Source organism: Neovison vison, chromosome 6 (assembly GCF_020171115.1).
Source record: "Neovison vison isolate M4711 chromosome 6, ASM_NN_V1, whole genome shotgun sequence".
Lineage (NCBI taxonomy): Eukaryota > Metazoa > Chordata > Mammalia > Carnivora > Mustelidae > Neogale > Neogale vison.
The window spans coordinates 66,786,200-66,801,874 of record NC_058096.1 but is presented as its reverse complement, the minus strand read 5'-3'; the positions used below and the strand labels follow the sequence as shown (position 1 = coordinate 66,801,874).

General features: G+C 38.2%; 1 protein-coding gene across 1 annotated transcript; it reads right to left on the bottom strand.

Annotated features, from left to right (window-relative positions):
• Positions 1-2,103: 2,103 nt before the first annotated feature.
• On the bottom strand, positions 2,104-8,442 carry NDUFB4 (NADH:ubiquinone oxidoreductase subunit B4). The gene is made up of 3 exons (XM_044251464.1): positions 8,151-8,442; positions 4,116-4,262; positions 2,104-2,227 (listed from the first exon to the last, which is right to left on the bottom strand). Exons 1-3 carry the CDS (start codon positions 8,328-8,330, stop codon positions 2,165-2,167), a joined length of 390 nt encoding a protein of 129 aa, XP_044107399.1. The 5' UTR covers positions 8,331-8,442; the 3' UTR covers positions 2,104-2,164.
• Between the last annotated feature and the right edge of the window lie 7,233 nt (positions 8,443-15,675).

The following is a 15,675-nucleotide window of genomic DNA, read 5'->3' as shown; positions in this document are numbered from 1 at the left end:
AAATGTTTTACAATCAATAAAACTAAAAGGCAAGCTATGGAATGGGAGAAGATATTTATAAATCCAATGATGGTGTTGGTGAGAATGTAGAGAAAAAGGAACTCTTGTGCACTGTTGGTAGGAAAACAAACTGGTACAACCACTTGTGCAGAACAGCGTGAAGGTTCCTCAAAATTTAAGAATAGAACTATCCTAAATATCCTAAACAGTTCCAACCTCTCATCACTGTTGATTCCCTTGGCAACCAGACCCAGGCTTAAGTGTGGTCAAAACTTAGCTCAGTAACCTAACAAGACACCTCTATTTTATCATTAGAAAATCCTGAGGGTTTTAGGAGCTCTGGGCCAGAAACAAGGACAAAGACTAAATATATATTTATTATAAATCACAGTATCAAAGGATTTCACTTTAATCTGAAGCTGTGATTACCTCCTGGTCATTTTGGACTTCTTGTGCCTGGGAAATAGACCAAAAAAAAATTTTTTTTTCATATTAGCAGCACTAAATGACCTAAGGAGCTAGGGTTGCTACTACAGAATGGGGGCCCAGGGGATATATCTGGAATCCAGGGGAGTCACTGGTGCTTCTCAGTACTTCCACGTCTAGTGATGAATGTGAACAGGTAATTGCTGCAGCAAAGCCTGATGATACAAGAGCAACTAAGGTTCTGGCCTTGCAGATAAAGGTTCTCTGGCTCTTAACAGACAAGCATTCTAGACCTTCTAAAGTGACGGCCAAGGAATGAAAATCTAGAGTATTATGGGGGGAAATGATGAATCTGTTACAGCTTCAGACCAGTTTCAACAGTGTGGGACTGAATCTTGTTCCACTAAACCTCCTATATTGAGATGGTACCTAGCCACCTCCCTGAATGGCACTGCAGATGAATGTGTGCACAGATCTAAGCAGAACATGGAGTGGATACGGAAATAGTCTACCTTTTGTCTCTCACTTCCTCTTGGCCCATCATTTTACTCCAGTTGCTGCTGCTACTCTGAGCTCCTGTAGATGCGACCTGACAATATGCCACCTCAGCTGTATAGCACATATCTTTCTGCCCCACGCTTCCTTCCGCCACCACATAAGAAACCTGTAAGAACCTTCAGCTATTCTGAGGCTCACCCATACCTAGAAGTGAAAGACAATTAACTGCATGAGACAACTTGTGACCAACTAGGGGAGAAGCTAGTAGATAACTGTTTTCTCCTTGTCTGCAGGGAACATTCTATGTACATACCACAGGGCTCTTCAGAAGGTCCCTAGTGGGAATGAGCCCACCACTCTGAGGCAACAGGCCAATAGCACCTAACTTGATGGGCTGTCCCTCTAGCTGTTTTACTCTTACCAGTCTGACACTTGTTCTTCAATGACTCCCTAATATAAACTACCTGCACATAAGCTTGTCTCTCAAGCTCTGCATTTCAGAGTATCTCAGACTCATAAAAGAACCTGATGAAAATACTTGTATGCTCTGAAAGTTAAAACCAACGTACTAATGCAAATCAGCCCCAAAGAGCACGTTCTCCCTAGAACACTTTATTCCACCTTCATAGGTGAAACTGTTACCCTACTGTTTCAAGACTGAACTATAAAGCACGTAGCTTTACTTTATTGAGCAGTACTATTATCTCACTTTTATCTTTATGACCTTATGAGAAAGTAGGCATTACTATCTCCATGCCAGAGACAGGGAAACAGGAGGCCTTGTATTCCAACTGTTAAGCCTGAGATGGGATTCTGACCCCAATTTAACCTCCAAAGCCATGTGTTAAACCATTTTACTTCCATTTAATGTGGCCTCCTCTTGTCTTAGCACCCGACAGTGGCCCCTCAACTTGCCATCCTCAACACATCTTGCCTTTTCATGCTTCTGTTTTGCCCTTTCAGGCTTGTGACAGTTGTCAATAGTCTTTAAGGACAGAGCCTCAGTCTGTTTTATTGACTGCTGTATTCTGGGCACACAGCACAGTATCTGGCTCACAGTAGATGCTCTTTTGCTGAATAACTAAATGAATGAACATGAATCTGTTTCTCTATGCAACTGTGAACTCTTATATTGTATATCCAGCAAATGTTTGTTGACTCAAGGAAATAATAAGAAAATTTTTAATGATTGATAGAAGATTTATTTAAACAATAATACAGAGAGTCATCACTGCCAGACTTAGTATGAAATATTCCATGTTCGATCCAATTTTCCTTCCTGGATAAGTTTTTCTTTCCTATCCTGTAGAGACAGAAAAAACAAAACAAAACAAAGGCTTCTTTAGAAACAACACATTCTGATTCCTGTTCATTGCAACATTATTTACAATAGCCAAGATACAGAAATAACCTAAGTGTCCATCAGTGGATATGTATATGTATACATGGAACACTATTCAGCCAATTAAAAAAAAAAAAAGGAATCAAATCTTGCCATTTCATAGGTACAAGCTTATAGATACAGAGAACATACTGGTAGCTGACAGAGGCAGAGGGTGGGTGGTGGGAAAAATGGCTGAAAGGGGTCAAAAGGTACAAAGTTCCAATTATACAATAAGTAAGTCATGGGGATGTCATGTACAACAATAGTGACTATAGTTAATAATACTGTATGGAATATATGAAAGTTGCTAAGAGAATTAATCTTAAGTCCTCATCATAAGAAAAAAGATTGTCTTTTGTAACTATGTATGGTAACAGATGTTGCCTAACATTTACTGTGGTGACCATTTTGCAAAATATACAAACAAAAAAGGTACTGGAAAATACAAAAATGTTTACAAAGAACCAGTGTAATCTGGCATAACCCATGGTACAACTCTAAAAAACCAGACTAAAATACTCCAAACCTAATTTCAATCCCCCACTGTCTAAAGCCTATAGGGTATGTGTGAGGAAGCAGCAGTCTGAAGAAATAAAGGAACAATGAGAAAACACTCCTATTGAAAAACAATTTATGCACATACTGGAAGAATTATATTACCCCACTAAAAAGTGTATGTCAAAAGCAAAATGCAAACACCTTCGGATAAGTGTGGCCTATCTTTTTGTTAAGCGGGTACTTTATCAGACAATCAAAATATAGAAGCTCTTACAGGAGAATGGACTGGCCAGTTTAAGACAAACCTAAATGAATGGGCTCCATTCTAGATGGCAACACAAGGCCTTCTGGGGGCTAGTACCAGGATGGCCTGGTGTCAAAGATAAAATTGGCTTTCTCTGCAATCATATGGCCTCTAATGGCGGATTCCCACCACAGGTTGCTTTTGCTTTCCTACTGTTAGCATATTACAAAGTTTTAACATTAATCACAAAATGTGACCAATACTGATTAGAATTCATACAAACTGGTAACACAGTAAATAATTTAGGTATTCTGTTAATACTTAACCCAAATAACCATCTTTTTAAAATAATGAACTAAGAAAACTCAAGATATAGGTTTGCAAAGATAATATCTAAAGTTAAGTCAAAATAGGAAAGTTTAACTTCTGTATTAACTTGTATTTAATTTTTGAGACAGAGAGAATGCACATGCAAGCGGGGGAAGGGCAGAAGAAGAGGGAGAGAGACAACCTAAAGCAGGCTCCATGCCCAGTGTGGAAGTGAGATGCAGGGCTTGATCTTAACAATCCTGACTTCATGCCCAGAGCTGACATCCAGAGTCCAACACCCAACCTACTGAGCCACCCAGGAGCCCTTAGTGTTAACTTTCTAAAGTTACTTCTGTATTCTCTTAATAGTCATAGCACAATTCCTTTACATCACCTAAAACACACCAGGAAAATGCTTTCATTTCAGTCTAAGTTCAAGCCTTAGAAATTTAAACTGACCAACTTATTATTTTAAGTTGAAATTAAATTTGAAAGACTCAAAGACTATTGTGATTTTTAGCAAAGTATTATTTCAATATGAGTTGAAATGATAAAGCAATGCAATCAAACACATACTCGAAACTTCCTGTTATAACCCCTGCTGGAAACAAATAAAGATAAAAGAAGAGAGAAACTGAAGGAAGAGGAGAGGACTGAGGTGGGAGGAGCACTGGTGGCAAATGCCGAGAGAAAGAGCTGCAACCAGCACAGGGGAACCTGTCACGCAGAAACTAAACGTCAGGTCCCAACACTTACTCTGTCAGTTTTGAATACATAAAACCAGAACAAAAGGGGCCCCATTCCAAACAGAGCTCCTAAGAGCGAGGTCTTGGGAGTGGGTCTGAAATTGGGATAGATGTTTGCTGATCTTGCATAGGTCCAACGAAGCAATGCAGGATCTTCCTAAAATTCAGGAAAATAAAAAGTTACAGAAATTAAGTAGGGCCACACTGAAACAATCTCATCAAAACTTCTGTGTGGGAGGGGCAGAGGGCACCTTTTGTGCCCCACCACAGTTAAGGGTATACCCTGAATATTCCTGAATGCTTCAGGGAAGATCTTTCATTTCTAGTATTTGTTGACTAACTCTCTGATGATCCTATCCCGTTCAAGTCCTTCAGAATTTAAAAAGTTCTTCTATCAACCTTCAGCTTTCTATTTACTTAAGATTTAAGAAACCTAATCTTTTTAATCCATCAGAGAAACCACTTTTTCTCTTTGATAATTTTTTTTTTCCTGGATTGTCTTGTAGCTTCATTGTCTTTCTTGAAGTGACCAACTGAATCACAGTATTCCCAATAAGGACAGATTCCATATGCTCTATCGTACTTTGTACTTTGTTTCTAGGACCCTTTCTAATGGTATCCCCTATGCTGCACTGTCTTTCCAGGGTTCAAATAAATTGCAGGAAGGTGAAGACTGTGGTAGGCCAACTCTGAACTTTAAGATTTTTAAGCTGACTTGTTTGATACTTTATAAGCAAAATTATTATATCTTGTGCTATTATAATAATTTGTAGTGAGGACAAGATTGTTATTAATGAAAAATAATCAGACTGTCTTGGTTAAGGAAAAAAACTGTCCATTTTAATATATTTATACTGGAACAACTATGTAAGACAGCAAATCTGCCCCAAACACATAATTAAATTTAATTAGCTATATCCCCAAATACTTTATAGAGTTATTTGCTCCAATTAACTGATAGGCAGATTAAAAATAAAGATGAAATCAGCTTTAAAACTTTAATACCAAAGGAGAACATTCAAGGTCCTATATACCACCAGGAAGTCATGATTGGTAGGATTGAAATAATTAAACTGGATCTTCCACAGATACATTTTAAACCAAACTGTTTGCAAAAAATAGTAAAGGTGAAGACCCAGGTTATAGACAGTTTCAAGGGAATATTTGAGTTTAATACATCTATTCTTTATTTATCCCTTCTATTAAGGAATTTGAATGACTCTCACATGACAGAGCTCTCAATCTACCAGTCACCTCTCTACGTATTTATCTGCCAAACTGGTCTTCCAGAATCAGACATTTCATAAAAATATCAACAACTTCATGACCATAGTTCACTGAACCTGTACTCTTGTTAAGAGACGTTCCAAAACATACTCCATGGGAAACAGTTCTCCTTTTCGGACACCATTCCATGTCCCAAGAACTCTCAGTAGCATGTGACATGGTGAAAACTCGAAACTGTTTCTTTTGCCCTTCAGGGCACACACCAGCCTGGTTTTCCTCCTAACTCTATGGCCATTTCCTCTTGGTCTCTTTTGCTCTCTTCTTCCTTATCTCTCCAATCTCTTAATATTGGATCTTAGACTTTGTTGGTCTTCTCTATCTACACTCATTCTCTTGATATCTACCTCCTCCAGTCACATGGTTTTAAACATCCAACTATAGGCCAATGTCTCCCAAAATTATACCTTCCCAGACCTCTACCCCAAACTCCAGACATAAGTCCAACTGCCTGCTCAACAATGCCATGTTGTCTAATAAGCATGTCAAATGTGATGTATCTCAAACTGATTTACCAATATTCCACTCCATCTCCATCCCTGCTCCTCTCACATTCTTTTCCATATTGGTAAAAAGCAACTTCATTCTTCTGATCACTTAGGTCAAAAAAACCTTGGAATCATCACTGACCCTTCTCACTCTTACACCTCATATCAATCTGCTAGCAAATCTGGTTGGCTTTACTTTCAATATGTACTCAGAACTCAATACTTACCATCTCCACTGCCAAAACCCTAATTACCTCAAAAGCCTCCTAGTCTCCTTGCTCTCCTCTGTAACCTATTTTCAACTAAGCAACCAGAGAGATGTTAAAAATGTAAGGGCAGATTACCTACACAGTAAAATGCCTTACAACAATCTGCAAAGCTTGGTGTGATCTAGTTCCACTTTGTTCTCACCTTTCTCCACTTTAGTCACAATGGTCTCTTCAGTACTTTTGGAACTAACCAGGCACACTTCTGTCTAAGGACCCCTACACCTGCTATCCCCTCTACCTAAAATGCTACTTTCCCAGAGAGCTGTGTGTGGCTAGCTCCCTCATCTCACTTCCTTCTTGTCATCTTCTAAGGATGGCTTTCCCTAGTGGTATCTAAAATTTCAGCAGCTATCCCTTCCTACTACACAACACACATTCCTAATCCCTTCATTGCTTTAATTTTCTTATCACTTACCACTAACACGCTAAACAATTTAGTTTTTTAGCTTGTTTATTACTTGTCTGATTCACTGGAGAAAGTAAGCTCTGCAAGGACAGGAATCTACACTGAGACCTCAGCATCTAAAATAGGGCCTGGCCTATATCAGCAATTACTTAATCACTGAATCAATCACTGGTAAAGATTAGGCAAGGAATTTCCATGTATTGATCATTAAATGATTAAGTGCCAAGCACTCATTTAACAGAACCACCAATGAGGCAGGTATTACTGTCTCTTATATGACAAAACTGAAACTGTCCTAGGGCACAGAACTAGGGAAGAGAAAATCTGGGGTTTAAGCTTTGGCTATCTGGCACATCAAACCTGTGTGAGTATGTCAATAACAAATGTCTCCCTCCACACCTTCTCAAGTAAACATGGTTCTGACTGGAGATGGTACAACCAACTGGTTAAGCAAATGTTTTGGGTTACACAGTTCAAAGTTTAAATTCTGCTCTATCACTTGCTAAGGGAGTATCACTCTATAAGCTACTTGTCCTTCCCATGTTGTCTTCTCATCCGTAAAATGCGGATAATAACAGGGACTAACACTTTGAATACTTTGACATTTGAGTAATATTCAGAAAGGGTTTAGATAGTGCCTGCACGATGTAAATTTCCTTCAATTCTAGTAACTTCCAAAAAGTCCTACAGAACACCAATGCAACTTTTAAGGGAAGTTCTGGTTGTTTTTTTGTTTCTTTAATATCATATTTGACATGGTAATTAAATAGCTCCTGTACAGAAAATTACTGAAAAGCCTACTCACTAAATATAACAACTATCAGTTTACTGGTAACATATAAAGTGCCTGCAATGTTATACAAATATCTCATTTACCTTACAATGATTCCATAAAGAATGTCCTATTCTATTCTTCCCCACATAAGGAGACCAGAAAACTAACCTTGGAGGGGTTTGGCAAACTAAAGTCATCTAGTTCGCCACTATGTTCTGCTTTGGCATCTAATTCCAAAAACCTGAGTTTCAACTAGCTGCATAGTTTTGGGGCCTTCAAAAGATATAAACTGAAAAAAATCACTATATTCCCATCAGGAGAGAGCAGTATTGCTAGGAACTGTGAACTGAAAGGTGGAAAACCGTTTTTTAAAAAAATTACACACCCATTTTCTGAACAAATTACAGCTCAGGCACTGTGTTGGCCAGTCAATATGCCTTATCTCATTTAGTCCTAACAGCCTCCTGATTGGAAGTACTGTATTATCCCCCTTTTTCAGACAGGAAAACCGAGGCTGAAGAGCAGAGGTGAGTCTCTTAAGATTACCCAGGCAGGAAGTGATCAAGTCAGGACTCAAATTCAACCGGGTGTGAATCTAGAATCGTCCTCTTGACCACCAAATTCTCCGCCCAAGGTCAAAGGGCTAGAAAGAAGGTGGCCCTGCTCTCTCCGCCTGGAAGTGGGCCAAAGTCTAAGATACTGATCGGGAATGGTGGCCGCCCCGCTGTGTGGCCTCCCTTGGCGGGTTTGGGCTGCCCGGTCGGGGAAGGGGGACTGCCCGGACTCTGGCCCTCGATTCCCGCCCGGCTGGCCCACGACTCACGATGAGCCCTTGGCGTTTGGGGTCGTTGTACTGAAGCAGATACTCCCGTTTAAGTCGGGATCTTATGGCCAACCGCTCGGCTTGCGCCTTCCGGGCTTCCGGAGATACGTTGTATTCGGCCGGGTCGAGGGTAGAGGGTAGGGTAGCCAGAGGCGACGGCGCGTACTTGGGGAACGACATCTTGGCACTCCGGCACACAACTGCGCCTGCGCGAGTCTGAGACCCTCCCCCTTTAGTCTGACAGCCGTCCTGAGGGAATGCGCCTGCGCGTTAGCGGAAGGTAGGCAGTAACTTTCCTCCTGAGCTCAGCTTCTTTGGTTAACCTTCCTCAAGGTCCTGTACCCGGAATAGCGATCTGCGCATGCACAGTGCGCTTTCCTTACCCTTTCTTGTCCCCACCCCCGCTTCCTCCTTTTACCTACCACAATCTGTTGCTTGTTGCTTCTTTCTAGCAGCTTTACATATCTCTAGGGACTTAGCAGAGCTTTATTTTGTGAAGTTGAGCTGTGTGAGACTGGCAGACAGAAAATGGGTGGATGTAGTTAGAATCCTGTTTCAGTGTGGGTCCCTCCAAGGTGTGTGACTTTGGACAAGTCACTCAACATCTCCGAGTTTCCTTTTGCTCATTCTGGATAATGACCCCTATTCTATCCACCTAGCAAACCTTTTGTGAAGATTAAATAAGATAATAAATACGTGCCAAAGTGCTTTGCAAAACACAGTGTTCTAACCAAGAAAAAGAATACGCTTTTCTGTACGTTACCACGTTAGATCGGTACAGCATAAGTAGCGGTGTGTTTTCATAGGCACGAAATAATGTTTAATAGGAGAATGATGTTATAAGAGAGATGTTGCTTGCCTGACCATAGTAAGTCATTAACAAATGAAGTACCGAATAAAGCTCGTTAAGAAACAGTATTTAGTTAAAATACTAAAACCTCTTATCTAAAATCTTTAGCACTCTTAGGGTGCTAAGAAGAAAAATCATCTTTAGATGATGCTTTTATGCATAAAGGCATTATATCTTAATGTGAAAGATGACTTGGGGAGAAAAAAAAAAGGTGGGTAACCGGAAAGGAAACTTTCTTCATTGCTACTGTCCTCCTCCCACTATCACCAGGGGAAAAAAGCAACTTCAAGTTGCACAGCAGGGTCTGTGGGTACAAGTCAGACATTCCACAGGGGAAAACATGTGAACAATATTCCCATAACTCAGGCAAGGAAAGCTGAATCAAGAGAGAGCTTCAGCTTGGATGAAATGTCTGGGGACTATAGGTATGTTGGGAAATGGTTGCTAGGCAGAGAAGGGACCTAGAAAGTGTTGGCATTTGAAGCGATGAGGAGAAGCACTGCTGTCAAATTTATTCAACATTTTAATACTGTTTTAAAATATTTATTAAGCACCCACTAGGTGAAGCATTCTGCACACTAGTCAATCTTAGTCAATCTTCTAGGCTCAGTGGGGGAAATGCAGAAGAAATGAAGGACGTGGTGTTTGTCTTCGGGGAGCTGACAGTACAGGCAGTACAGAAAGAACAGACAGGGTATGATAATATTTGCAAAGCAGTTTAATGTCCAAATGAGCAAAATGGACTCATGAGAATACAGGCTGAGGGAATGTAGAAAAAAGAAATTTGAAGCAAATCACGGACACTCAATTTTAAAGGAATGAGAAAAAAAAGGAGTCTGTTTTTTTTCAAAGGTGTTTTAAAATACCATAAAACAAAATGAAATGCAGGAGCAGTTTGTAAATTCTAAAGATAATCTTGATAAAGTTTCAGAAACCTTTGATTTATAGATTAGAGACACTGATCTGGGAAGAAGGGCATGCAAAAAGGATAAAAGAGAGAAGAAAGGAGTACAATGACTACAGATGACAAAGTTTTAAAGTCTTTGTAAAGTTCAGAGAGAGGGAAAGAAAGAGAATGACAGAGAGAATAAATTACATCATGTCCCTTTGGAATAGTTGAGGTGTTTATTCCTACATTTGCTTGATTATCATAAGGATCCCTTAAGATGATTGTCAAAAAAATAGAGTCCCAAGTTCTGTTCTGCTCTTGAAGATTCAGCAATGATCTGGCAGGGGAACCCAGGAGCCTGTAATTTTTACAGTTTCCTGAGAAGATTCTTCTACAATTGTGTTTGGGAAACATGGAGATGAGTACAAAAGGTCTTCCTTTCCCTCTTCCTTTTTCCAGGAAAGGTCCTCCCTTTGATTGAGACTTTAATCTTGAAGTAATGTAATCAAAAAATTGTGAAAATGAATTTATCTTATAATAAACATTTAAGACTACAATGGTGTGCTAATTCTGATAAATCAAGTGTTAATTTGTGGGCATGGTTATTTTTATTTAGATCATTATCCGTCACTTTGCATTTGATTTTTCCAGCAGCGTCATATTTGCAGAATATTGGAGGGTTTTATTCAGTTTTTCCAAGGTCCTCTCCTAATCCTTTGAAACTAAACTATTTCCTTTTGAAGCTTTGATTGTCATCATCATTCTTATTGATTGTCTTTTTTTTCCTTTGTTATCTGGTCCAACTCTGAGATCCTCCTTTATTAGTCACCTTGCATGTGGATCCAGCAGTTCACCAACATCACTTTAATTAATTTTATGGAAGTCCACATCTTTTGCAAGATTTGCAATAAATTTATATTCTTTTTAAGGACTAGATATTTCTAAATGGATGACTAAGACTTTGGTAGGAGTGGTTGTAGACGCTAAGGTTAGCAGATGGAACAATTCAAGCGGGAAACAATTTCATAAGTGGTCATTTCACCAAAGAATGTTTCATGTTTTGAAGACTTTTACTTCTCCTAATAGGATTTATCAGAATTTACTGGGACATGGATTACAAGGGCTAAGTATATGTACCTATGTTTGATGGGAAGAGGGAGGATGAAGTGGTAAAGTGGAGAAGGAGAGAAAAGCAAATATGTGGGGGTGGTCAGTTTACAAGACTGGAACAGGATTTCAGGGAACAGAGGATAGACAGGTGAATACAAAAACTGTAAGAGGCAGAGAAGTTCCTGTTTATGAAAAGCACTCTTTCTCTTATTGGGTAGGATCATAGGTAAATTTGTGAACAAACCCAGTGCCCAGAGATTTAACTTATCAGTGATTAACAGCAGCAGTTTAGTGAGCATTTTCCTTTATTCTTGTTTTAAAAAATCTTGTCCTAACATTGAATATCAGCAACAGATGTACTGCCAAACTAATGCAGGGCCCCTCCTTACATGAACCCTCTCCAGAAGTGTGTTCACATGGCCATTCTGTTTTTGTAAAATTAGAAAAAGTAAGATATTTAAATCACGATTGCCTAATAAGACTGTTGTGTTTCTCCTCTCTGACTTCCTTACCTTCTATCACATTTTCTCTCCTGTTGGGTGGATCACAGTGGCCTGAGGCATTTGGGCGATCTGGGAAAAGAGATTTGAATTTAGTGGGATATATCTATTTGATTCACATCAATTTCAAGTGGAATTAAATTACTGCTAGCCATCCAGGTGCAAAAATGTCTTCCAGGGGTATTGTCGACTCCCAGTGTGCCATGAAGTTAAAGGATGGGAATTTGTGTTGTGATGTGAATGTGTCCTGTGAATCCTGGCCCTGGAAATACATGGGTAGAGAAGGAGAAACAAGGTTAAAAATATACAGAACCGGAAGCTAATCTGTGGGAAATTCTTCTAGTCATCATTGGCATTTTTCCTTAAAGAAGCACCTCCATCCCACCCCCATCTCCATCCTGCCCCATGCCCCAAATTGTGTAAGTTTCAAGTCCTATCAAAGCCTGGTCTTCCCGTTTATCAGTCTTGTTAAGACTGCAAGGAAGAGACAGAAAGTGCTATGTGACTTAATTTAATTAATTTAATTGCAAGGAGACTCAACTAAACCACTTTCTCTTTGTTTACCTAGCATTAACTCTTCCTCCAAAAGAGGATATTATTGAGTCCGTTTGACAGTATTCAGTCTAGATTGCCTTAAAGCACCACATGGGAGGGTGGCTTTCTCTGTATCCAAATTACCTGTGGCTTTGTTGATTTGGACACTGTCCAAATCAGTCATGAAGAAGGTTACACAACTGTTTTTACCCAGTAGATACACTTAAGTCACAGAAACTTACCGTATTTGGAGAAGACTCACATGGAACTACTTGCTTCAGAAATGGTATATTGGGCAGGCACTTAAGACTACACAGCCTATTACAAACATACATCGCTTTCTATCTGTTTCTACTATAGCTTTATAATAAGTCTTGGTATTTCAAGGGGACAAATCTCTCCATTTTCTTTTTCAGATTAATTTAGTATTAAGTGGTTAAGTTCCATGAGAAGAAAAATCTATTGGAATTTTGATTGGAACTGCACTAAATATATAGTTTGATTTGAGGTGAACAAATATTTTTATATTTCATATTCCCATCTGTGATCTATTAGTCAGGTCCTTTATGGCCTTCGATCATGTTTTATAAATTTCTCCATAAGGAATTCTCACCTCCTATATTAAATTAATTCTGCTACATTATAGATTCCATTGTTATTGTTAATTATTTCTTTTCCTGTTACATTTTCTAAATGGCTATTGCTGTTGTATAGTAATATTACTGATTTTTATACACTGAGCTTGGAACCAGTACCCTTGTTGAACTTTTCATTAGTTCTGTTGGCTTTTCCATTCATTCTTTTGGATTGATCTATGGAGTTGGTCAGAGCTTGTGAAAATAGCAATTTTGCCTTTTCTTTTCCAAATCTCATACTTGTTTATTTCTCTTATGCTTAGCTAGGACCTACAGTACAATGTTTTATAATAGTAGAAATAGAGAGTCTCCTATCTTGTTCCTAGCTTTAACAGGAATTTTGTTCACCTTTGAATATTTGCTGTAGGATTTGATAGAAGCCCTTTATCAGGTTAAGAAAATTCTCTTATATTCCTTGCCAAAAGTGGTTTTTTAATCATGGATGAGCAATAATTGATCAAATACTAATTCTACATTTTTGTTATATAGTCATATGGTTGTTTTGTTAATTTGTTAAAAACATAGAGAACCTTAGTAAGTTGTTCTGAAGTGGAATATTTTGCATTCTGAAATTGACTCTATTTCATGGCATGGTATGTTTTTTAATATACTGATCAAATAATTAAGTTGAATTAAATTTATTAGCTTTTTTTTTTTAAAGATTTTATTTATTTATTTGACAGACAGAGATCACAAGCAGGCAGACAGGCAGGCAGATAGAGGGAGAGGAGGAAGCAGGCTCCCTGCAGAGCAGAGAGCCAGACTTAGGACTCGATCCCAGGACCCTGAGATCATGACCTGAGCCGAAGGCAGCGGCTTAACCCACTGAGCCACCCAGGCGCCCCAATTTATTAGCATTTTATTTAGAATTTTACCATTTAAGTTCATAGATGAACTGGTTCTATAATTGTCTTTTTAAATTTTGTTCTTGTGTAGTTTTGTTAGTACATTTACATGAAATTAATAGGATACATTTCTTTTTTTTTTTTTTTTTTCTTTTAATTCTCCAAAATGGTTTATTCAAGACAGGAGCTATATTCCCTGAAGACTCCGTAAATTATCTTTTAAAACTGTCTGGGTCTTCCTTTTTATTTTCAGAGGAGACTTTTGACTATCAGTTCAATTTCTGTAATGGCTTTTGGTTTTGTCAGATTTTCTTTCTGGAATGAATTTTGGTTATTTAAATTTTCTTAAATATCTTGTTTGAAGCTTACTGCTATAAACTTTCTAATCTCATCTTATGATTTTTTTTTCAGTCTCCACTGTCTTTGTAATTATGATCCTCTTTTTGTTTCTAATATTGTTTTCATGCCCTCCTTAATCCCCATCCCCTATTTTTCCTATTCCTCACCCATGTCCCCTTTGGTAACCATTAGTTTGTTCTCTATAGTGAAGAATCTGCTTCTTGGTTTGTCTCTCTCTCTCTCTTTCATTTTTTTCCTTTGCTCGTTTTGTTTCTTAAATTCCACATATGAGTGAGAGCACATGAAATTTGTCTTCCTCTGGCTGACTTATTTCACTCAGCATAATACTCTTTAGCTCTGTTCCTGTTGTTGCAAATGGCAAGATTTAATTCTTTCTTATGACTGAGTAATTTCCATCTTCTTTATCCATTTGTCTATCAATGCATACTTGGGCTGCTTCCATGGTTTGGCTATTGTAGATAATGTAGATAATGTTACCATAAACATAGGGGTACATGTAGCCCATTGAATTAGATTTTTTGTATTTTGGGGGTAAATACCTAGTACTGCTATTCCTGGATTATAGGTAGTTTTATTTTTAATATTTTGAGGAAACCCTGTACAGTTTTCTACAATGGCTGCACCAATTGTTTATTTATTGCTTCTTTTTTTCTTCATCCATCCTGCTAGAGGTTTGTCTACCTTGTCTTTTCAGAGAGCCCACTTTTTATTTTGTTTATCATCTCTAATCAATTTTCCTCTTATACTTATTGCTTTTATTTTTCTTGAGAGTACTCTAATGTTCTTTTTCCAGTTTCTTAAGCAGAATGTTTACCTCATTCATTTTCATTTTTATGTTTTATAATTTTTTATACATATAATTCTGTACATGTCATTCTAGCAGTATCCCCGTTGGTTTTTATTAATATTTTCTTTTTTTCATTTTTCAAAAGATTTTATTTATTTATTACAGAAAGAGAGAGCGTGAGAGGGGGTAGGCTCAGGGAAAGAAGCAGACTTCCTGCTGAGCAGGAAGCCTGATGTGAGACTTTAATCCCAGGACCCTGGGATTATGACCTTAGCCAAAGGCAGCCTCTTAACCACTTAACCGACTCTGCCACCCAGGTGCCCTTTAGTAGTATTTTCATTGTCATGTAGTTCTTAATATTTCATAATTTCTGTTGTGTTTATTCGTTAACATAAGTTATTTAGACATAAGTTATTTAGAAATGCATCTTCCACTTTCCAAAGATTGTTTTGTTTTGTCTATTTTTTTGTTAATTTCTAATGTAATTGCATTATTGTGTAGTATTAATCTCTTGAAATTTGCTGAGAATTTTTCTTAAGATTTTATTTATTTATTTGACAGAGAGAAAGAGCACAAGCAGGGGTAGCAGTAGGCAGAGGGGGAGGGAAAAGCAGGCTCCCCTTCCTGCTGAGCAAGGAGCCCAATGCAGGGCTTGATCCCTGGGATCATGACCTGAGCCAAAGGCAGACCTGAAGCTTATCTGACTGATCCCCTCAGGTACCCCTTGCTGCGACTTTCTTTGGGACTTCATTTATGGGCAGTTTTTGTTTGTTTGTTTGTTTTGTTTTTTAACAAACCACTTTTTTGAAATTTAACATACCTATAGAAAGAAAAATGCACAAATCATACCTATGCTCTTCAGTGAGTTATTACAAAGTGAACAAAGCCTTGTAATCATACATGGTCATTTTTACAACATTTCCATGTGAGCTTAAAAAAAATTGGATACTCTGTAGTTATTGAATGCAAGGTTTAGATCAAGTTTGTTAATTTTGTGGTTTAGGTCTCTTATATC

Excerpts from the sequence above, each read along its gene's own strand:
- NDUFB4 (XM_044251464.1), bottom strand. The coding sequence starts at position 8,330 with ATGTCGTTCCCCAAGTACGCGCCGTCGCCTCTGGCTACCCTACCCTCT. Across the intron at positions 4,263-8,150 it reads CCAAACGCCAAGGGCTCATC|GAAGATCCTGCATTGCTTCG; the intron begins GTGAGTCGTGGG and ends CCTGAATTTTAG. Across the intron at positions 2,228-4,115 it reads ATGTATTCAAAACTGACAGA|GATAGGAAAGAAAAACTTAT; the intron begins GTAAGTGTTGGG and ends CTGTCTCTACAG.